At 42.1% G+C, this 24,873-nt stretch overlaps 1 protein-coding gene across 4 annotated transcripts in view; it reads left to right on the forward strand.

Annotated features, from left to right (window-relative positions):
* Positions 1-24,873, forward strand: part of SH3PXD2A (SH3 and PX domains 2A) — a 332,613-nt gene that overhangs the window by 52,164 nt on the left and 255,576 nt on the right. For all 4 annotated transcript variants that reach the window (XM_043987986.1, XM_043987989.1, XM_043987987.1 and 1 more), the window contains exon 2: positions 11,592-11,672. In XM_043987986.1, coding sequence (XP_043843921.1) covers positions 11,592-11,672 — 81 coding nt within the window. The remainder of the gene's footprint in view (positions 1-11,591; positions 11,673-24,873) is intronic.

Below are 24,873 nucleotides of genomic sequence, written 5' to 3' on the forward strand. Positions count from 1 at the left end.
ATGTCTGAGGTGAGATTTGAACTCAGGTCCTCCCAACTTCGGGACCAGTGCTCTATCCACTGCACCACCTAACTTCCTCAAATTAACGTGCCAGAAGTGGAGTCCCAATTAGGACCTCATTTCAGCCCTTCTGACATTGGCTGGTGGAGTAGAAAGAACCCTGAAAAGAAGGCTGAAGCCCTGAGTTGTAGACCACAGTCCCTAACCAGCTCACTATGGGACCTTGGCAAGATATTCAGTCTCTCTGTAAAAATGGCACAAATGGCTCCTATGCATTGACATTCTTTCATTCCACAATGACACAGTATTCCAGGGAAGTAGTGGGGCCCCTTGTGCACATCAGAAAGAAGCCTGTCTTGCTCTCATTATTCCCCTACATTCTGTTGACAACAGAGAAAACAATAACAACAACAAATTCCCATGGATGTTTTGTGAATTCTGGCTTCTCTTGTTTTACACACACACTCTCATTTCCTGCCAAGAATCTTAAAAAAAAAAAAATCCTCTCTGGGGAGTTGGGGTGGGGTCTTGCAGCCTCTTCTTCTCGGTAGGAGAAATGTCCTAAGGGTTTTGTCATTGTTCTCCCGGCCTAGGAATGAGTTCCTTTCTGCTCATCTTCTGCTTTTCCCAGGCCAGGATTGCTGCAAGGGAGTCTACCCGCTTCTGTTGCTCCATAAAAGGTTGAGGTTTAGGGTTTTTTGGGATGGACTTGCCGCTCCCTGCCTATATCAGCCTACGCCATCACACTTTAATTCAATTCAACAAACATTTATTAAGCACTAACTGGATACAAAGCCCCAAGCTAGGCACTCCAGGGGAAGGGGCCAAAGATACAGAAGATGGAATGCCTTCCTTCTGGGAGCTTACCTTCTAGTGTAGCTTGCATTCTGCTCCTATCTAAAGAAGTATTTTTGGACTACACATATGGTGTCTAAGCATTCCTTATAAAAATAGGTTTGAGGCTATCTGAGCAGAGTAGCAGAAGAGAAACCAGATGATGTAATTGGTAAATATTTGACAAAATAAATTAAAATACAATAAAACAGATATATTTTATAACTAAGTCAATATGTGACCACCGAGATCCTTATGTAGGGATTAGTTGCTCCCATTTCTATTTGAGTTTGATACCACTAGCCTAGATCAGGACTTCTTAAATCTTTTTCCACTTGTGACCCCTTTTTGCCAGAGAAATTTTTATACAACCCCAGGTATATAGGTATATAAAACAAGTATACATAACTTTTTATTGTTGCCATATTTTTCACTACCCCCACATTCAGTGGGGTCATGACTCACATTTTAAGAAGCTAGGTCTTACAGCATTGGATGGTTAAGTAACTTGCCTAGGGTCATATAGTTGGCCCACTAACCCACATTGCCTCTAAGGAACTGAGGGTATATTCTGCCCTCTACCTTTTAGATGTGCTGATATCATTAATCAAAATGAGCGCTTTGGAGTAAGAGAAGATGATGAGTTTAGTTTTGGACATATTGAATATGAAGTGCTAGCGGGATTTCTAGGTTGAGATGTCTAATAGGCAAACTGGAGTTTAGGAGATAGAATAGGTACTGTCCTGTAGATTTGGAAATCATCTGTGTAGACTAGTGATATGAAATTCCAATTGGAATGGATTCCTGTAAGCCACATTTTGACTTAGAAAACCACAAATCAACATAATTTATGTATAATGGCGGTCAGGAAGATGATGTGGTGAAGGAGGCCTTGAATTCCAGGCTGCTGACCCCTGAAAAGGTCAATTAGTTGTTCTCCTTGTCATTTGTCCTTTGTTCTCGGAGAGGACTATGGCATCTGGGTGATGTCATGACTTGCAGTGAATCGGATTTAAGTGAAGGAGGGCTGTGCAAAGTCAATTCACTCTTCTGTTGTCTACACTGCAAAACTCACGTGGGCCCTGTGAGAAGGCCCTTCTTGGCCAGCTGGTTCTTCATTGACAGATGTTAGAGGGAATGAGAAAGGCTAAGGATAGCTCTTTTCCTGTAAATGACCCCGCTGACCATTGGGACCGCTCATTAAACATCGAACCCCACCAAAGACAGTGCAGTTGCTCTAAAACCTGGAAAGCTTTGTCACCTGGCAATTAACCCTGTAGTGTAAACAGAAGGGAAAGGTTCCTGTTCTCTGAGTCTCATGTTTGTCAAGTAGCCACCATTCCCCAAGTTCACATCCCTCACCAGGTAAGCTGGAATTTTAATAGGGTTGTACCCAGGGGGTGTCTTGGCTTTCCTGCTTTCCAAGCCCAGGTTCAGAACCATTAACCAAGAGGCCACAGACTATTAAACTTGACCTGAGTGGTGGGTTTCACTGTTGGTGAAGACCCCCACATGGAGCCAGATGTTTTGTTCCCCTCAGCTTTATGGATTCAAATGATGGGCATCCTTCCTCAGAGAACTGTGAAATGCTGAGAGCTCCTGCTAGTCTCTCCCGTAAGTCACACCCGATGTGCACGATTTGATTTCTGTTAATTCGTTCAGGCAGTATTCTTGGAGCACCTCTGGCAGAGCACCTCATGCCCTGCTATCCTGTATGGGAGACAGAGGAAAGAGAGAAAGGGCCCCTATTCTCAAGGAGCTTACCTTTTGGTTAGGGAGACAAGATTAAGAATCAGAAAATAAGAGAGCAGGTGACAAATACTTAATTGGAGCAAATGATTGGAGAAAGGAGAATGTGGACTATGTTGCTAGTTGTGTAGAACTGACAATAAGTATAACGGGAACTGGAGACGTGAAGGATTAATGCTGGAATGCACAAAGGTCATAGAATGATGGCAGAGAGTTCATTCATTCATTTGTTGAACTTACTACGTGCCATTCCCTGAGTACCTCTGTTGGAATAACTTAGAGTCCAAAATTTTAGTCCTAGGAGATGGATTTTAATTCATTAGTCTAAATGAGATCAAAGATCTGAAAATGGCAGTGGGGGGTTTTGCTCAGTGGCCTCTCTACTTGCTAAGGGTGAGGCTCTCTGTTGACCATAAGCCCTTTCTACCTGGTGGCCTCATACATTTGGGGCATTAGTGGGCAGTTTGTCCCAACCTAATGGCATCATGCCTCTTGTCAGTGTCTATTTTTAGACACTGTTCTCACACTGAGCCTCTGCGATGACTGCCCCCACTGGCCAATGCAGATATTAGGAAGATAATAAGATGCTAAGGCCTCTGTGGTTCCCAGTGACACACTGACCTTGAAGGCCCTCAAAGGCAGTTGCTGCTGAGCTGGGGTAACTAGTTGAAGTTGTTGACCCAATTGACCTAGATCCACAGGGGGTGGGGGGGCAGGGTGTTGTAGGCAAAGAAGATTTCTTACTGGGTTCCCTTCTGGCCTCAGGCCAGGGGGAGCTGGAGAGGGTCCAGGAAAAATAAAGCTGCCCACAGCAAAGGACCATAGGCGCACACCACTGCTCTGAAGCCCGTAACTCCTCGCCCTTAATTGCAGTTTTCAGCAGTAAAGAGAACACCAGCACATACTAATTAAATATGTTGCAGGTCCTGGTCCCTCCTGGATGCTTGAGCCATAAATTAACTGTAATTAGTCACAGCCAGGAATTCTGGGAGTGCCAGGCTTGTAATGGAGATAGGTTTGATTAGTGGAGCTCAGAAATGAAATTGAAACTGATTTTCATAGAGGGTAGTTTCTTTACCTGAAAGTGTATATTAGGAGGCCTGGGAAACAAGCACCATATCTTCCCCAGTACCCTCTTGACTCTTAGAGCCTATTTGCTTTTATGCGGATTAGGATTTGGTCAGCTGGCCCCCTTTTTACTGTGTTCTCCTCACCTTCACTTCCCCTGATTTTTCTGGCTTCCCTAAATCCAACAATCTAATAAACATTTATTAAGCACGTATTGTATGTAAGGTACTAGATGCTTGAGATGGAAAGACAGCATGAGAACCAGTCCCTTACCTTGAGGAGTTTAGGATGCACTGAATAATAATTGACATTTATGTTTGAGCCTGTGATTTTATCCCATTGGAAAACTCCTTGTCTGGAGGCTCTTTCCACCAATCCATATCTGCCCCTGACCTATAACATCCAGTCCTAGAGAGTTACCTGCACCCCTTGAGGGGTTAATTGATTCACCACTGGTTGCAGAGCCAGCATGTCAGGTCTTACTGACTCTGACACCTTCTCTTCACTCTGTGTGTACTTTTCAGTACTCTAAGGGAGCACATTTTGGTCTCAAGACTCCTTTACACTCTTAAAAATTATTGAGGACCCCACCCCCAAAGAGCTTTTGTTTATATTGGTTGTATTTATCAATATTTTGTTGTTGAATCATTTCAGTCGTGTCTGACTCTTCGTCACATCATTTGGGGTCTTCTTGGCAAAGACACTGGAGCGGTTTGCTATTTCCTTCTCTAGCTCATTTTAGAGATGAGGAAACTGGGGCAAATAGATGAATCTTCCTGCTTCCAAGTCCATTGTTCTATCTGTTGCACCACCTAGCTGCCCCTTCAATATTTACTGAATTTGAAATTAAAATGTCTTAGTATTATAAAAATAATTTTAACCTCGCAGAACCCCGAAAGGGTCTTGGGAACCCTCCAGGGGTCCCTGGACCACAATTCAAGAACTGCTGCTCCAAAATGTCACTGTGAGTTAAGTATTATAATTTATAATCATATGTAATTTGAGGTACCGTAGAAAGAATGGGGACAGAATTGACAGAATGAGGAAAGCCCTGGAATCTTGACACTAGAGACTAGAATTTGAACATACAATAGGAAAGAACTTTAGAAATCATGTAGTGTAACCTCCTCATTTTAAAAAATATATAGTTTAATATAAATTTTTATTTATGCTTTTTAAAGAAAAATCAATCACTTCCCAGTGATTTAGCCCTCCCATGTGTGAGCAAAAATACTGTTAAACCAAATATGAAATCAAACATTGGCCGTGTCTGACAACATAGGTCTCATTCTTGGACTTAATCCTCTGCCCAAAGGTAAGAGACATGTTTCCCCATTAGTCCTATGAAGTCATGACTGTTCACTACATTGATCAGCATTCTAATGCCTTTCAGGTTTGTTTTCTTTCATGTACTGTGGTCATCATATGAGTGGTTCTTCTGGTTCTGCTTCTTTACTGTACATCAGTCCATACAAATCTTCTCAAACATCTCTGAATTTTTCTTATTTGTTGTTTCTTATGGTGCACTAATATTCCATTTTATTTATATGCCACAATTTCTGCAATCATTCCCCTAGTTGTTAGATACCCTCTTTGCTACCAGAAAAAAAGGTGTTTTTATAGACACACACACACACACACACATGTGTTTGTATATGAGAGATCTTTTCTTCTGTCTCTGACCTCCTCAGAGGTATATATTAGTAGTAATATCCCTTGGTAAGAGGGTATGTTCACTTTAGTGGCTTTTCTAACATAATCCCAAGTTGCTTTCCAGCATGGTCAGAGTAATTCATAGCTCTACCAAAGGTAGATTAGTGTGCCTGTCTTCCCACAGTCCCTTCAACACTGGCCATTTTCATCTTGTTTATTTTGATGGATATTGGGTGAAACATCAGGCTTGTTTTAATTTGCTTTTCACTTTCTACCCTCTTATTTTACAGAGGATGAAGCTAAGGCTTAAAGAGTAGACTAAAGAAGGATGGGAGGCTGTATCAGGAGCCCTGGAAAAAGACTTGGGTTCTAATGCCAGATGTGACAGCTTTGGAGCATGTTATATACCCCCTGAGCTTCCAGTTCCTCATCTTACAGATGAGGAAGGTAGAGATGATATTTAATGTCTTCTGGGACTAAAATTATATAATTTGTCCAGGGTCACCTAGCAATATAATAGCAGAGCAAGGACAGGAACCCAGGTCCTGACTCCTATCCTATACAAGACTGTTTCCACTGTCCTCTACCATGTATCTAGTTCTAATGAGATGGCCAGATATAAGGATGTCAGAAATTCAGAGGCAGCTGGTGGTGCAGTGGATAGAATGAATGTTGGGCCTAGAGTCAGGCTGACCCAAGTTCAATTGTGCCCTCAGATACTTCCTAGCTGTGTGAACCTGGGCAAGTCACAACCTCTGGTTGCCTCAGTTTCTTCAATGACAAAATGGTAATGATAAAAGCACCTCCCTCACAAGGTTGTTGTGAAGGTCAAAGGAGATAATATTTCTTTAAAGTGCCGGCAGGTATTGGGCACTATATAAATGCTTATTACCTTTTCCTCTCCCTCAGGGACTAGTGAGAATGTATTGTTGATCTGATAAGGCTCCCTGTCTTCGAGGTAGGGTTTTCAGAGTGTGTCTGCAGTTGGCAGAGGTATGGCCTTCCTTTGTTAGGAAAAGCGTTCCTCTGGACACTTCTTCACTTGGTGTTTGTTCTCAGGTTCCTCAGATAGGATATGAGGATGCCCTGAAGGGAAGTTCCCAAAATTTCCTCCGTTCAAGAAAAGTGTCAAGAGAAAAGAGGAAAAAAAAGTCTTCCAAAAAATCTGCAAAATCCTGAAGGTAGAGAAGATCTTTTCCTAGGAACAGATCACCCAGACAGCTCCCTTTGGAAAGCGGACTATTCTGTCGCAAAACCTCCATCAGACACCAGCTGTTCTGTAATGTTACTTCGGTACTTGGCTCCTGTTGCAGAAGGATTTATGGGATCTCTAAGGAGCTGATGGTAAACAGAGCTGGCTTTTCTCATGTGACCTCTGTCCTGTCCCCTCTCCCCTTCACCTGCTCTTTCTCTGTGGTTTATCTCTGAAAAGCCTCTGGAGCCAGCAGGGCCAGGTCTAGATGTTCAGAGAAGCCACGGTGGAGTGTGTATGTCTATGTTGGGTGGGGGTGGGAGGGGAACTTTGTATATCTATCCCTCATCTGGGAAGATAACCCTGGATTTCTGGTGTCCAGAAGAAAAGGAAAGTCTCTTCTGCTGAGCATTTCAGTGGGAGAGGCCTGCCAGCTCTCCTTCTGTTATCTCTGGGCTTATCTCCAGAGAAGGTTTGGAAAAAGGAAAAAAGAAAGAAAGAAAGAGAAACCCCAGAGTTTTCTTAAGGCTGCCTATGAAAGAGAACGTGTGGATGTGGAATAATGTCCTGGGTGGTCAGTTTCTCAGAACATCCAGGCTACATCAGGGAACTTACATTTAATGATTTAATATATTCAAAGCCCTTTGCAAACCCTAAAGTGCTATAAAAATGTCGGTTATTACTAGGTAATTAAGGTTGTTATTTTCCCAGAATATCCCTTGTCACTGTCAGCTTGAACTAAGTCCTGGCCCCTAGGAATAGAAAGAGACTCAGGTATATATATTACATCAGCAGCCTCTGCAGAGTATAGGAAGACTGATCTAGGGATAGAGCAGGGAGATGGAGCCTTCAAAATATTGTTTTTTGGGGGTAGGGAGGCATGAAATTTAAACCTATGTCCCTGGATGATGATAGTCAGAAGGTTTCAGCATTCTGCAAGCCCTTGATTTTGACTTCTGGGTATGCAGAGATCTTCCTGGTACTGAGGCCACTGTGCCTCTCTGCCTCCTGATACCTGAGTTCTATTAGCAATAGAACTTTCCTTGCTCAAGACACTTAGTGTCCCTGGACCTGTTTCCTAGCTATAAAATGAAACATCTGTACTAGGAATTTCTTCATCTGAGTCCACAAACTCATGTTTTTGTTTTTCAAAATTGATAACTATATTTTACTATGATTGGTTTCCTTTGTACTTTATTTTATCCAGTTAAAAACATTCTAGGGGCGGCTAGGTGGTGCAGTGGATAAAGCACCGGCCCTGGATTCAGGAGGACCTGAATTCAAATGTGGCCTCAGACACTTGACACTTACTAGCTGTGTGACCCTGGGCAAGTCACTTAACCCCCCATTGCCCTGCCAAAAAAAAAACAAAAAACAAAAAACAAAACAAAAAACATTCTGAGAAGGGGGTAAGATGCTTTGCCAAACTGCTAAAGGGATCCATCACACAAAAAATATTAAGAACTCTGGTACCAGATGTTTTCTAAGGTTCCTTTTAGCTCTAATGGTGTATGATTTCACGATTAATTTAAGAGGCTACTCCCCCTCTCCCTCCTTATCAGCTGAGGGTATAGAAGAGAGCTAAGGGTAATCCCTTCATTTGGGATCTGGTTGATTAGTTCAGGAGACTGTTCAGTCATTTTCAGTCACGTCCGACTCTCTGTGACCCCATTTGGGGTTTTCTTAGCAGTGTTAACAGAGTAGTTTGCCATTTCCTTCTCCAGCTCATGTTACAGCTTCAGAAACCAAAGCAAACAGGGTTAGGTGATTTGTCCAGGATAGGGCAAGCATCTTTGGCTGGATTTGAACTCAGGAAGATGACTTTTTGTCTTCAGGCCTGGCGCTCTATCCACTGTGCCATCTAGCTGCTCCTTGGGAGAATGACTTCTACTTAATTAACGCTGGTGAGGCAACAGCGTTGCCTCTGGGAAGGGAAATCCATTTTTGTTTCCTTACAATGGCAGTTACCCCGAGCAGGAGTCAGGAGACAGACACACTATCATGGTGGAAAGAGATAGAGGAGAAGAGGAAGGGAGGAGAAAGGAGGAGAGGGGAAAGGAGGGAAATGGAGAGGAGAAGAGGGAAAAGTCTCCCTTATCAGGGCTTGGTGGTGAGAGTGGGAGTGAAAACCCATGGTGGGGCTACCAAACCACCCCTGCCTACCACCTTTGGGATTATCTTCCTTGACTCCAGCCTTGAGCCAGCTCTGTCTTGGGGCTACAGCTTTGGAGTCATCCCTTCCCCTCCTCTCTCCTATCCTTATTCTCCTGAATTCTTTCTGGTAGGGCCTCATCCTGGGAGCCCAGATTCTTGGGTACAATCACTGATTCTACCCTCCAGATAATGAACATACAGATAGGAATGATCTATTTGGAAGCAACATAGTTGGTTGTGTCTGAAGAGTTTTGTCTGCTTTGTCTAACTTGCAAGTAGTTTCTGATGAGCCCCTCCCCCTTCCATTTAGTTACCTCAGTCCAAGCTCCCTAAATCAAACCTGTTTTTAATCTTATTCCCCCATTTCTGGCTCCCTAAAAAGGCAAATGCCTCTTAATTCTCTAGTCTCAAATGAGTTTACTCCCTAGGTTAAGGGCTTCCAGATTTAAGAAATTGTGGGAATTTTATATTAAAAATATATGCAAGACACACTTTTAGATTTAATTATGGTACTAACATTTTATCCATCGCTTTCAAAAGTTTAGATAATCAACAAAACAGTTACTGATTTCCAAGGTGTAAAGCTCATACTAAAAATTGAACAATTGACTCTAGCCAGTCTGACTTGGGTCCAGCATATCTCTGGCTCCCACCTACCTTTCTCCATACACATTACTCCATACACACTAAGGTCCAACCAAACTGGCTTTCTGAAATGTTCCTTACACATCACATTTCACCTCTGGTCTCCATGCCTTTGTACAACTTGCCCATCATGCCTGAATGCACTCCCTCATCACCTCTGTCTCTTCAAATTCCTCACCTCCTTCTGTGTGAGGCCTTTCTTGATCCCTCTCAAAAGCTGATGTTTCTCCCTTCCAAATCATCTTGTAGATATTTTTTTTTTGTGTGTGTGTGTGTATGTATGTAAAAGTATACACATGTTTTATGTATGTATATAATATATTTATACACGCATTGTCTTTCTAAATACAAGTAAGTTTTTTGAGGAAAGGGACTATTTTGTTCTTTTTACTTGTATCTCCAGCATTAGCACAGTGCCTGGTACCTAGTAGATGGATCACCATGCCACATACTATTCTGTAAGCCAAATAGTATAAAACAGAATTTTTACTGATTTTTCATAGGAACCATAAAAATGTCAGAGTTGGAAGGTCTTTACAGGGCATCCTATGGAATCTTAGAAGATTAACACTAGAAAAGAAACTTCAACCCCCTCATTTTACAGATGAGGAAACTGATGTTTCTAAAAGTTAATTGACTAGCTCAGGTTTTCACAGCCTGAACCAGAACCCAGGTGTCTAGACTTGTAATCCAGGACTCTTTCTATTCCATTATTGTTTCCAACCTCCTCAGTTTACAGATTTGGAAAACTGAGACCTATCTTGGGAGAGTGACTTGCGTAAGGTAAGGTCATGTGGCTCATTAATTAGTGACAGAGCCAAAATAGGAAGCTAAGTTTCCTGAATACTGGTCCAACCTTCTTTCTACACCATATTGAAGTACAGTCAACAACCCATCATGGCAGCAGGATCAGAAATATAGTGATAATAAAACAGTAATAAAATGATGTACCGTTCATAGTTACTCTTTAACATAAAGCTACTTAAGCATTGTTTTGTTAATAATTAATTCACAATCAAGCCTCACTCTAAATGACCATGCCCCAGCATGACATCATCTGGATGGTTGCCCATCAGTATAATGGTTTCTGTGGAACTAACTGCCTCTGTAACGTCATGATACCCATGAATGACATTAGGTGGGGCATGCCTCCTAACAAAGATTAGGGAAGTGAGATTGAGGTTATGAGGACTGTAATTAAGTATTTCTCTTCCGTTTTCTTTTCTTCATTATTCAATTTTTTTTGCCCACTTATGGCAGCATTTACTGGGGCCAGTTTCTGGCCCTTTGATCCTACCTGGGGACAAATGTGCTTCTGAAGGGTGACATTGAAAGTGTAATTTGGAGACAGAATAAGAAAAAGTAACAACATTCCAAAATAACATCCTAGAACCCTAGCCAGCTTTTTGGACCTCAATTTCCCACAAAGTTTGAAAATCCTTTTCTGAGGCTCCTGGAAAAGTCAGTCCTATTCCATGTCTTCTTTCATACTATCCTCATTTACCGTTCAGCCAGGACACTTGTCTTCTCTTTCTTCTTTATGTTTTCTGGATCTATCACCATCTCTGTTCCTTGGGGGCCGATATGTATGTGAGACAGAGTGGTTTCCTTTCTTTTTGTCTTGTCCCATCTGCTATTTATCCTAACCTGTGTGCCAAAATTCATCAACCAGCAGTCATTATTAAGAACTCATTATATGAATCCATCCCTTATTTAAGGAAATATAATACGGGGCAATTTGCCAAGACAGTCTAGTTTTCTGTGATTCTTGGAGATAATCTTGGAGCAATTCATGTCATTGTAATGTGGGAATCTTCCATCTCCAGCCTAGGGTTTTCCCAAAGCAGACACATTTGCTGTCCAGCTAAAAAGGATGAAAGCGGCAGGAGGATGGGAAAGAAATGGCTAGATATGGGTGAGGATGTGTGGCTAACGCATTTTTCTCCACCCTTCAAGTGGTACTCCATGCTTTGTGGCAGCCTCTCTCCAATGTGCTAACTCTAGCCAAGCTGGAATATCACAAATTTGCATATTGATTGTATGTTTATAGAAGGGTTTGGTCTTAGAATCAGAAAATCTGGATTTGAATCCCAACTCTTCCAAATACTAGCAATGTGACCACAGGTGAGTCACTGAACCTCTCTGAGACTTGATTTTTTGAGCAGATAATAACGCTTACCTTCTCTGACTACCGGGCTGCTGTGAAGAAACTCTGTAAGAATGTGGGTTATTGTAACCTGACATAGCTCCTTACCCTTTGTTCCAATTTATTCATTTTTCTTTTTCCCTCTTCTAGGTCTACATTATTAATGTGACTTGGTCTGATTCCACCTCCCAGACTATCTACCGGCGATACAGCAAGTTCTTTGACCTTCAGGTGGGTTTTTTCCTCTGTGGAGATGCTGGTGTGTCTCACTTGGATGTATCTGGATTTTTCATTGGCCAGCCTTCTTCTCAGCCAGCCTTCTTCTCACCTCTCCTTCCTTCCCTCTTTCTTCCCTCCGTCTCTTCACTTGACATGGAGAGTAGTTTTCAGCCAAAGGCCTTGTGGTCAGAGTATAGCAATAACAGATGATACAGATCTCTTGGGTTGAGCTATATTGGTGAGAGCAGTGTTTCCTGCACAATGCAGGTTTCTCCACCAAGGGATGCATTGAGGTCTTTTCAACAGCTTTAATATGTTTCATAGAACTTCAGAACTCTCCCAGAGGGGGAAGGGACTTTGATGGTCACCTAATCTTGCCATCTTGGATTTCATACAGAATTTCAGAGTTGAAAGGGGCCTCAAAGGTTTTCCAGTTCAGACACCCAGCAAATGGAGGAATTCTCACTATATCATTCCTGACATCTAGCCTGGTCATATATTGTTGGCTTGGAAACTGGCAATGATCTGTATGGAAGTTTGCTGTCTATCCTATTCCATTGTTGAAGGGCTCTCATTGTTAGAAACTTCTTCCTTATATTGAGCCTCCTTGTAACTTCCTGCCATTGGTTCTAGTTTCCTTACCCTTCTTTCCTATTGTTTTTTCAAGGTGGGGTGGAGGTGGCAGCTATAGAGGCTAATCACTGTATTGGAGGGTGTGTATATATGTGTATAAATATGTGTGTATATAAAATAAATGGGGTGAGGCAAAAGTCACTATGGAGTAAATGAATGAAAAAAGGCTTTTATTGAGCACTATGTGGCAAGCAAGTCCTTTCTTCCAAGGAACTCATATTCTAATTAGATGAGACAGTCCTAAAAGGAGGGTTGAGCTACAGGGGGTGGTGGGAAGATTTTGTGGTACTTAGGGTACAGTGGCAGGAAAAATAATAAGGCCTGGTGGTGCTAAGGTCACAGTAGGGAGGATTGCACTTGGTAACTTTCTTCTCATTTAGTTGGTGTGAGTGGCATGTCTGATGGGATGGGATGGATAGTTGGAGGGGCTGGGCCGCCACCATTAGGAAGAGAGAAGTCAAGTCAGAAGCATTTAATAAGTAATCACTATGTGCTAGGCCTGAGAATCAGAATGTATTAGGGGCTCTGGGTTCTCTCCAGAGAGGTCGAAGATGGGGGAGTCAGCATTTAGTTAGGTGAGGGGTAGGGGACATTGGCAGAAAGGCTGGGGGCAAGGATACCCTGGAACACCTGTTCTGCTGGGCCTTTCAACACCCAATGAGGTCTGGGTAGTACACCTTTACTTTGGTGCTTTAAAATGCTGGGTAAATTCCTGAAGTATAACAGATGACAATCTCTTTATGAGTTGCTGATGCCAAAACAAATGAATCATCTGGTGGCTGATCTTACAGTGATGACTTTCTCCAGACTGAGCTGGCCTAGTCCTTAGACAACATGCATAGATGGAATCATGGAATCAGAACTGAAAGGGACCTTGAAGCTGTCTAGTCCACACACTCTGTGAATCTATGTATCTGTATTTTGTACTGCTCACATGAAAAAAAGTATATATGAAATCTCACTGTTACTTTCAAAATTGTCCTGCCTGTCTGTGCTTCCTTCTGTTCTTTTCTGTCTATTTTAGATATAGATAGATAGATATAGATATATACATACACATATATATTTCTTTTCTTTTCTTTTTTTTTTTTGTGGGGCAATGGGGGTTAAGTGACTTGTCCAGGGTCACACAGCTAGTAAGTGCCAAGTGTCTGAGGCCAAATTTGAACTCAGGTCCTCCTGAATCCAGGGCCAGTGCTTTATCCACTGCGCCACCTAGCTGCCCCCACATATATATTTCAATGACCCTCTTTTTGGCATCATTTCTGCTTACCCTCTCCTATTCCATTTTACCCATCCATAAAAAAACGAGAAAAGAAAGAAAAAGAAAACATTTGTAATATATAAGTGCAGAGGAGTAAAATGAATCCACACAGTGGCCATGTCCAAAAATGAAAGTCTCTTTCATAATCTTTTATTCATGACCTCTATGTCTGGGGGTGGGTTACATGCTTCAATATGTCTTCTGATCATTTCATTGATCAGAGTTCTAAAGTTTTTCAAACTTGTTTTTCTTTACAGTGCTGCTCTTCTTGCTCTCCCTCTTTTAGAATATTAGCATTACCTTATCATACAGTTCAATTTAGTTACTCAGACACATTTGCCTTTCTAGGTTTTTCTGGACTCCTGCATTTGTATTTCGAAGTTCCTATTCAACTCTGGTCTTTTTATCAGAAATGCTTGAAAGCCCCTATTCCATTAGATGTCCATTTTTTTTTTTCCTCTCTAGGATTATTCTCAGCTTTGTAGAATAAGTTAGTCTTGGTTGTAAATCTATATCCTCTGTCTTTTAGAGTATTGCATTCCAAGAGCTTTCATTTTTAGTAGTGACTGCCAGGTCTTATATGATCCTGGGTACTTGAACTGCTTATTTCTGGAGGTTTGCCACATTTTTTTTTCTTTGATGTGGGAGTTGTGTGACATTCTTAGGACTTTTCTTTTGGAGTTTCTTTCATGTGGTGATTAGTGGATTCTTTCTATCTATACTTTGTCTTTTGGTTCTAATAGATACCTTTTCCTTTATGATTTCTTAAAATAGTGTCCAGTTTTTTTTTTAAATTAGAATTTTCAGGAAGTCAAGTGATTCTTAAATTATTTTTCCTTGAGTTATTTTCCAGATCATTCAACAGGCATTTATTTAGTGCCTACTATGTGCCAGGCATTGTGCCAAGAGCTATTGTTTTTCATATCAAATGCCCTATATTTTTTTCTATGTTTTCAAAATTTTAGTTTTGTTCCAATAGATCTTGCTCTCTTATGGACTCATTGATTTCTGTATGATTTATTCTAGTTTTCAGGGAGTTTGTTAACTAAAGTTTACTATTGTTAAAGTTTACAATGTTTCTTCTAAACTATTTATTCTTCTTCTAATTCTTTCTGCCAGAGGTTTTATTTAATTTTTAAATCTTTTTTTAAGCTTTTTTTTTCGTAGATGTAGTCCTTGTGGAAAATCCATATTTTCCTTTGAATCACTGCTTGCAGAGTGACTCCAGAGTGACTCACTCCTTTCTGGGGATCTGTAGATTTGCGATAATTTTTATATTGGTTGATGTATTCTTTGATTTATTTGCCTTTCAAACTTTAAAAGTTTATGAACTGGGGCAGGTCTAATCAATATTATCTCCAGCTTATTATTTGCATCTCCAATATAGTCACCACAATATTATCTCCATTTTACAGATGAGGAAACTGCTTTCTTGATTTGTGAGTCCTTAGCTCAGACCACCTTTTCAAAAAGGGGCCCCAGCTGCCCAACTCCTCTACCTCCTTTCTAGGTGCCTTGTCCTGACCCTACCTTTCCAGCTTTGCCATATATGTTGCCTTCCCCAATTAGAATATAAACTTCTAGAGGACAGATACTGCTTTGATGCTTGTATTTGTATCCCTGGCACTTAGCACAGCACCTAGCACATAGTAAATGCTTGGTAAATGGTTTAATTATCAATCTAGTAGCTCCTACCTTAGCACAGTACCTGGCACATAAGAGGGCTTAATATTTTGTCTGTCTGTCTGTTTATCTATATCTATTACCTACCTATTTACCTACCTACCTAACTCACAGGGATATTTTGAGGATCAAATTAGATAACATATGTGAAGTCCTTTATAAACCTTAAAGCACTGTACATAAGTGTCAGCTATTATTATTATTATTATATTTTATTTATGTTGTTAACCATTTTATAATTGTTTTTTACAAAAGCCTTTGGTTGTTTCAGCATTTTTGGAGCTAATTATAAATAACCTACTTTCTTTTTTTTTAAAGCTCATTTAAAAATGTAAACAAGGAGCATGGGATTTGTGAGCTTCTTGCACCCTCTTATCCACTCCTACCCCCTTTTTCTGTTCCTCTGTAACTCCTGTCTGGTCTCCAGAGGTCCTTCTAACTTGTGCGGGTGGAGTTTTGCAGAGCTGCACTGATCAATGGGGTTAGTGTTGCTGGACAGGAAATGATGTCTCCTTTGGGGAGAGGGAGCCCTGAAAGGTCCCATTGATAAGAGAAGGGGGTCCGAAGGCCAGTGGAAAACTCTCAATGTAGAACTTCCCTACACCCCCACCCCAACTTTCTTTTTTGGTCCCTTCTCTTACCTCCCTAAGCAAAATATCATAAGAAAGGAATGCATTTCCCCTAGCCTCCATCATTTCCTGGGGCTCCCAAGGGGACTTCTGAGTGCAGAGCAGTTTGCCAAGTGTCTTCAGGATCTGTCTATGAGATGACGGTTGGAAATGAGCAAGATTTGTCCATTTGAGAGATGATGCTGTCATGTATACACAACTGGAGAAGGTTTTGTCAGACTTGGAAACCTTTGAACTTCTCTAGAAATTTCTTTGGGTTTTAGCCTCTGATCTAAGTGTTGCAACATGTGCACCCCCATTTTACAGAGCGTAAGGGCTCATACTTGGAATAAATTGACTTATCCACATTCACCTGCATCTAAAAAGCAAAGACTGGGACATTGCGGAATTCCTTTCCTAGGAATCTAAACTACCAGGCAGCTCCTTTAAGAAAAAACAAATTTATTTGCCTTTCTCTCTCCTCTCTCTCTGTCTCTCTCTGTGTCTCTGTCTCTCCGTCTCTTCGTCTCTCTCTCTCTCTCTCTCTCTCTCTCTCTCTCACACACACACACACACACACACACACACACACACACACACACGTTGCTGGGAATCAGCTTTCATAGGCTTGAATTTCTTTGTTGTTGCCAGATCACAAGAAAAGTGGCCTGCCTTGCTCAGGGGGGCAGATTCAGAACCATAGTACTTTCCTGTTATTTTCCCATGCATTAATCCAATCCAATTCTATTTAATACAGTGTAGTCCCTGTATTTATTGAGCATACACACTCCATGAAGGGCTGGGCACTTAGCACTGAGACTGATACCACGCTAGATGAAACACCTTCATTGCTGTGCAGGGGCACAAGGCTTAGTTAGTTGGAGAGACAAGTGACTGACTTGGCAGGTTGGGTTCCTGATTAGAGAAAGGAGGTTATAGAAAATATTGTGTTGCTCTCATCAGTATTTTCTGAATTCTCATGGAAGTCCATACTTTCCACCTTACCCTCTCTTTCTTAAGTAAGGTTTTCGTTAAGGACTCCACTCCAAAGCCCCTAACATCAGTTCCCACATGGCGAGAATGTGGATGCTACATGTATGCTCCCATTTTATAGAGAGCGAGGGCTCATAATTGGAATAAATTGGATGTCACCCCAGTGACATCAGCCAAGATGGAACAAATCAATCAGGATTGTTGGGTTTAAAGGGACACATTGGTCATTGCTGATCAGGTTTCTCCAGGATAATCTGGGTTTAGAATAAAAACAAAAAATGCTTCACTGAGCCTATGCTTCTCAGAGTAATACTTTGACACTGAGTCCTCATTTTGATCTCCTTGTCCTGTAGCTAGTGTGTCATAGGGCACATGTAGCTAGTTCAAAAGCTGCTATTTATCCTAGGGGATAGTCAGATAACAATGAAAAAGGACTTAGAATTTTTCTCCTTTTCTCCCAAGAAGGTGGTAGATTGGTGGGCATGGTAAAGAGCAGGTCAAATGTTACTTGAAATAATACATACGCTGTTCAAGGTGTGACTTTTCCCTTGGGTATGGGAAAAGCTTTTTAAAAATGATCTGATGGGGGCAGCCAGGTGGTGCAGTAGATAGACCACTGGCCCTGGATTCAGGAGGACCTGAGTTCAAATGCAGTCTCGGACACTTGACACTTACTAGCTGTGTGACCCTGGCCAAGTCACTTAACCTTTATTGCCCTGCACCCCCCTCCAAAAAAAAAAAGATCTGATGGTGGCTTGACAAGGAGGCAGCATGGTGTGGTAGAAAAGAACTAGATTAAGAATCAGGGGACTCAGACACTTACCAGCTGTGTGACCCTGGCCAAGTCCCTTGACCTCTGTTTGCTTTAATCCACTGGAGAAGGAAATGGCAAACCACTCTAGTATCTTTGCCAGGAAGACCCCATGGACAGTATGATCCACAGGGTCACAAAGAGTTGGGCACGACTGAACAACTGAATGATAACAACTATGTACCAGGCACTGGAGATTCAAAGACAGAAAAGAAACAGGTCCTGCCCTCAAAGAGCTTATGTTATGTTTGGAGGAAAGAACAATACGGATAAATAAACTCAAAGTAATTTCTGGAGAGGGAGGTAAAGAGGGCCCAAACAATTCTGGGACATGAACATAGGCTTCCAGTTGGGTATGTTACTTGAGTTGAACCTTGAAAGAAGCTAGAGATTCTTAGAGGTTGACACAGAGGAGAAGAGCATTCCAGGTATGGGGAACATCCTGAACCAAGGCATGGATGGATATGTAAGTTAGAATGTCACGCACCAGGAAAAGGAAGCAGGCCCATTTGGCTGGAATGTGAGCCTGTGAAGGGGAGTAATGGGCAATAAGTCTGGAGGAGTACGTGACAATCTCTCTTTTGGGGGGGGGGGGCTTAAAATCAAGTTAGACTGACAGGGCAAATACAAATGAAACAGTGGTATGCAAAATAGACTAATTAACATGCTTGAGGATTAACAATGTGATAATCGTTAGTCAAAAAGTTGTGTAATACCATAACTGATACTCAGAGGAGGGGAAGGTCTGGGTTCTGTGGAGAAGGTGGGGCTTGGGCTGTGTTCTGCAGGATGAATATGATTTGGATGGGTAGGGGGGAAAGATGGCGTGCTGGTGTGAATGTGAGCGAAGCCACAGGTGTAAAGGAACATGGCTTCTTCTTTTAGAATGTTGAGGAGATGGACCTGATCTATTACAATCCATGTTCAGTTCCAAAGGAACTCATCTCCTGGGAACCTAGTTCGGGAGCTGGAATGGACGTCAGAGGCCAATCCAATTTCAGTCCAATCCTTTCACTTTATAGATGAAAATAGGGCCCAGGGAAGTTGTGGCTTTTCAAAGGCACAAAAATAATACCAGAGGAAGAATTCGAACCCAGGTCTGGTGATTTCAAAGCCAGTGTTCTTTCTATTGTCTATAGAAGAGAAAGATTTGAACACCCTTTGGAGTGTGTAACTATGAGATCTTCTCTGACATTTTAACAAAGACTCTTTTCAGAAGTGTGTGGCTTTGGGATCTTATTTTTAGCGTTATAAAGACTCTTTTTATTTTTTTTTGTCCTTTTTTTTTTCCCCAGAGCAATGAGGGTTAAGTGATTTGCCCAGGGTCACACAGCTAGTAAGTGTCAAGTGTCTGAGGCCACATTTGAACTCAGGTCCTCCTGAATCCAGGGCCTGTGTTTTATCCACTGTGCCACGTAGCTGCCCCCTACAAAGACTCTTTTTAAAGAGAGGAGATGTTGAAGTCATTTGGGCCTGGAACTTGTTAAGAATCTTCAGTTTTGGGTGTAGCTAGGTGGCGCAGTGAATAAAGCACCGGCCTTGGATTCAGGAGTACCTGAGTTCAAATCCGGCCTCAGACGCTTGACACTTATTAGCTGTGTGATCCTGGGAAAGTCACTTAACCCCCATTGCCCCACAAAAAAAAAAAAAAAGAGTCTTCAGTTTTTTATGGAAGATGAGCACTGACCACTTGCAGAGTGTGTTGCAGGAGGGATTTTTTTTAAAGTACTAAGATGGTTGCTGAGGACCCTTCCAGCTCTGAAATTCTGTGATTTCTGTGAATGGAGGGAGCATCTGTTAGTGCCTCTTATGTTGCAGGAACCTCAGACTTTAGTTGTCTCACTCAGTCCTTTAGTTGTCCTAAAATGTAGAACTGAAAGATATCTCGGAGAACATCTAATCTAAATGACCATATGGCTTGGCTGAGGAAACTGGGGTGTAGAGAAGGGTTTTGCCTGAGGACATAGTGAACTTCCTTCATTGAAGATATTCAAATGGAGGCTATATGCCCATAAACTGAGATGTCATAAAAGGTTTGGATGCCTTAGGTAGGGTAAGTCCAGATGACTTCCCTCTGAAGGTCCCTTTCAACCCTAAGATTGTATAATTCAAGGTCGCAGACACAGAGGGTCATTGGCAGGGATTGGGACAAGAACCCAAGGCTTCCCAGTAGTTTTCACTTTCCACAATCTGTGGCAAGCAAAGACCACAGAGACTAACTGTCCTTTGTGGGTCACTTTCTTCTGGGTCCCTCTGTCCCTCTTCCATTGCTCAGTGTAGTAATGAGCCAGGATACCAGGTGACAGCAGGGAAGTGTGTTCTGACTTAATTTTCCTCATCTGAAGAGCATTCTGCTCCATTGATTCTCCCAAACATCTCTGCTAATCTGAGCCAATTCCTGTGAGGGTTTCTGAGATGACTTCACACCTTAATCTGGGGATGAGGAAATTGAAGAGAGTGCTGAAACCCCTAGTGGAGGCAGCTGGGTGGAATAGTGGCTGGTGTGCTGGATTTTGAGTCAAGAAGACCTGAGTTCAAATCTTACTATCCATTTGACGGGCAAGTCACTTAATTGTTATATGCCTCACTTTTACTCATCTGTAAAATAAGGATAATAATAGTACCTACCTCCCAGCATTGTTGTGGGGATCAAATGAGGTAAAGCATTTTGCAAGCCTTAGAGTGCTTTATAAACGATAGCTACTATGATTCCACCTAGAAATATCACCCACTCAATACTAACTGACTCAAGAAGGGACCTGTTGACCTCCGAGGTCCTAAAGACAGCGGGACTGAATGTTGAGAATGGTCTGGCTATTAATCTGCCAGGGGATTTGGAGGTGGGATTAGGAGAAATGAGGTGTGGAGGGAGTAGAGGGAGTATTTGAAGTTACTTACCTTCTTGGGCCCACTCCAAACCAGATATCCAGCGCCTGCAAAACCTCTTTGCAAACCTACTTGACTGTTAAGTGTCCCGAGCAGTGAGTGCCCTGGCCTCTGCTGAGGAAGGAACTGAAGTTCTTAGGAAGCCCCGGCCTTTGGCGGCTTGTTTCACAACATGACTTACAAGGAGCTGAGCTGGAGTAATTGCAAGAGCAAACAGGGAGTAGGAAGGTGCTGTTGCTCCTTCATGCTGAAGCCCAGCTAGTTAATGTGTAGGGTAAATATTTGGTCAGAATTGGGAGAGGCTGTTTTTTTCTCTTTTTCTTTTCTCAGGGCATGTAGAGCCTATAGCTAGTGGAGAAGTCCAGGGGGGTTCTCAGACCCCAATCTTGTTAGGAAGAGCTGTTTCTTCTTTCTCACCTGCTCTTCTACCCTCCCCTCACCCCCAACTTCCCACAAATTTTTAGTGTAATTAATTTTCAATGATCCAGTTTGATGGAAGGGAAAAAGAATTGTGGGGCTCTCAAGGCAGTATATAATTTTATTTATTTTCTTTCTTCCTTTCTTTTTTTTTGTTTTGTGGGGCAATGAGGGTTAAGTGACTTGCCCAGGGTCACACAGCTAGTGAGACGTGTCAAGTGTCTGAGGCCAGATTTGAAATCAGGTCCCCCTGAATCCAGGGCTGGTGCTTTATCCATTGCTCGACCTAGCTGTCCCCACAGTATATAATTTTTTAAAATTATTCATATTTGGATCTGGAATGCATGAGGGGATTTTTCCTCCCAGTGTGAGCCAATTTACTTTTTTTGATGGTTTGCTTAGAACAGGTTAGTAAAGAAGAAAAGATAAATCACAATTAAGCATCACAAAGGAAGAAGGGCATAGGTGTCTCAAGAAAGGGACAAACAAAATTATGTGGGAGATCAAAGAAGGGAAATATCATTTCTAACTGGTATGTAGAGTCAGAAAATTCCCAAGAATAGGGCAGGGAAAGCTTTATGAAGGAGGGGGTAATTGATCTGAGTTCCAAAGTATGGCTAAGAATTGGACATGTGAATTAATAATAAAATGAATTTGAATGGATAAACATGCACACAATGAATCTGGAGTTGTGGTAGCCCAGAAATGTACTTGGTGTCAGTCTGGATGGGGAGGAGGGGAATTCTGTAATGCCCCAAACTTTAAGTGACTATGGATAAGTCATTCTATCAATTTACTACTAGTGTGAGCTTAGAATCTTTTTTTTTTTTAGTGAGGCAATTGGGGTTAAGTGACTTACCCAGGGTCACACAGCTAGTAAGTGTTAAGTGTCTGAGGCCAGATTTGAACTCAGGTCCTCCTGAATCCAGGGCCAGTGCTTTATCCACTGTGCCACCTAGCTGCCCCAGAATCTTTTTTTAAAAAAAGTTTTAGGTTGATGTGCCCAGTGAATAAACTACATGTGGATAATTGAGGACTGCCAGTTTTGTTTGTTTTTTTGTTTTGTTTTGTTTTGTTTTTTTGCGGGGCAGTGGGGGTTAAGTGACTTGCCCAGGGTCACACAGCTAGTAAGTGTCAAGTGTCTGAGGCCGGATTTGAACTCAGGTCCTCCTGAATCCAGGGCCAGTGCTTTATCCACTGTGCTATCTAGCCGCGCCCTTTCGGTTTTGTTTTAATAGAATCACAGATGGAAAGCTCTTGGGCTCATAAAAATTAGTCAAATTAAACGCTTACTGTATGTCAAACACAGGCTAAGGAGAGTAAGGATACAAAAAAATTAAAACCCACAGCTCCTCATTTTCCGATGGAGAATACAACGTGCAAATGACTATGAATATACAAGAAATATAGTGGTTAAAAGGAAAGTAGTTCTAGAGAGAAGGTACCTTCTGAGAGGAGCAGGACCCCTGTGCTAAGACCAGGAAAGGCCTTTGGCAGAAGGTAGGATTTGAGCTGAGTCCGGAAGTTAAGAGGGAGAGCTAAGGAGGAAGAGCGTTGCAGGAATGGGGCTGGAAAGGACCCCTTTATTTTTACAGATGCAAAAACTGAGACCAGAGAAGAGAGAAGCTAACATTTATGGAATACTTTAATGTCTCCAGAATGATTTGCATCAATCATCTCAGAGTCTTGTGAGGTAGATAATGCAAGTATTTTTATTCCCTTCCCCATCCTGCCTTGCCTTACAGTGACTTGCCCATGCTAGCAAGTTTCAGGGGCAGGATGGAAGCCCAGGCCTCTCCAACATCACACAGGGGGTTCCTGGTAGGATCAGGATGAGAAGCCAGGCTTGCTGCCTTCCGGTCCAGCCATCTTTTCACTACCTCACAGTGTTCCTTTCATTGCATTATCATGTCCACATACCACATCACATAGAAATATAAAAATTGGGGGGCGGCTAGGTGGTACAGTGGATAAAGCACCGGCCCTGGATTCAGGAGTACCTGAATTCAAATCCGGCCTCAGGCCCTTGACACTTACTAGCCGTGTGACCCTGGGCAAGTCACTTAACCCCCACTGCCCTGCCCCCCCCCCAAATATATATATATAAATTGAAGCCACCTGGTAGGGGTGGGAGATTGTAGTAACAGATGCAGAAAAACACCATGGAGTAAGCTATTTCAGGAGGCTGCTCTTTTTCCTTTCCCTTATTACTTTCTTCTCTCCCTCAACCTGCCCCCACCCCAAAAAAGATGTGGGAGGGCAAGAGAAGGGGTTTCTTAGCCTATGACCTACACACAAGTTACCCAGTTAATGTTGGCTATTGACATTCATGATCCTTAAAGGGAAAGCACAGCTCATTAGAAACTGGGCTCTACAGGATGCTCTCAGAAAAACCTGGAAAGACCTACATGAACTGATGCAAAGTGAAGTGAGCAGAACCAGGAGAACATTGTATACAGAAACAGCAATATTGTGTGATAATTTACTGTGAATAACTTAGCTCTTCTCAGCAATTCAAAGATTCAAGAAAATTCTGGAGTTTTGATGAAACATATTGTCCATCTCCAGAGAAAGACCTGGTGGACCCTGAACACAGATCGAAGATACTTTTTCTTAACTTTCTTTATTTTTCTTGTTGGTTTTTTTCCCTGTGTTTTCTTTCACAACATGACTTACGTGGAAATTTGTTTTTCATGACTACACATGTATAACCTATGTCAAATTGCTTGCTTTCTCAATGGGGGGGAGGGAGATAATTAGGAACTAAAAATTTGAAAAAATAATTTTAAAATGCTTTTTACATGTAATTGGGAAAAATAAAATATTAAATTGAAGATTTAGAAAAACATAAGCTAAAAGAAAAAAAAAGAAACTTGACTCTATTGGTACATTAGAGTACTGATTTAGGTGTCAGGAGACCTGGGTTCTAGCTCTAGCTTTACACCTAAATGCCTATGGGACCATGGGCAACTTAATTTTCTTCTGGTCTTCAGTTTCCCTGTCTGTAAAATGAAGAAGTTGGAGAGGCAGCATGCTATCATGGATTGGGCACTGGACTTGAGTCTGGAAGACCTGGGTTCAAATCCTGTCTCAGACACACACTAGGTGGGTGACCCTCACCAGTGTCCTCATCTCTAAAATGAGAGGGTTGGACTCAGTGGCATTTAAGAGTCTTTCCAGCTTCAGGACCCTGTGACAAGCTTATCTTTTCACTTTGATATGTTCTGGTTCTATGATCCCTTTTGGGAGGGTGGGGCAGGGCGATGAGGGTTAAGTGACTTGCCCAGGCTCTTGTGATGTGGCTCTTGGATGGTTCTCTGAGGGCTCTGTTAGGTAGGGTGTGTGTGTGTGTGTGTGTGTGTGTGTGTGTGTGTGTGTGTGTGTGTGTGCGCGCGCGCGCGCGCGTGCGCGAATCACTAGATACACACAGCTGGATTCCAGTGAAGTGTAGCTATCACTTTATTGTTGTTGTTGTTTTTTTTTTGGTTTTTTTAGTGAGGCAATTGGGGTTAAGTGACTTTCCCAGGGTCACACAGCTAGTTAAGTGTCTGAGGCCGGATTTGAACTCAGGTACTCCTGACTCCAGGGCCGGTGCTCTATCCACTGTGCCATCTAGCTGCCCCGTAGCTATCACTTTACTAGGTACTGTGTAGACAGAGATGGGGTGAAGGAACAAGAAAGTTGGCCTTTGGCAGGTGTACATTTTACATAGGCAAAATTACTTTTTGGTAGAGATGGGAGAACATTGGACTGGGTTCTCTTCCATCTCTGCTGCTAAACTCTGGGTGATCTTCATCAGGTTACTTACCTTCTCCAACAAAGGCCTCACTTTCCACACAGCCACCAAAGGACAGGGCTGACCACACCACTCCCCTGCTCAAGAACCCTCAGTGACTTTTAATTACTTCCAGAATAAAA

Source organism: Dromiciops gliroides, chromosome 2 (assembly GCF_019393635.1).
Source record: "Dromiciops gliroides isolate mDroGli1 chromosome 2, mDroGli1.pri, whole genome shotgun sequence".
NCBI classification, from domain to species: Eukaryota; Metazoa; Chordata; class Mammalia; order Microbiotheria; family Microbiotheriidae; genus Dromiciops; species Dromiciops gliroides.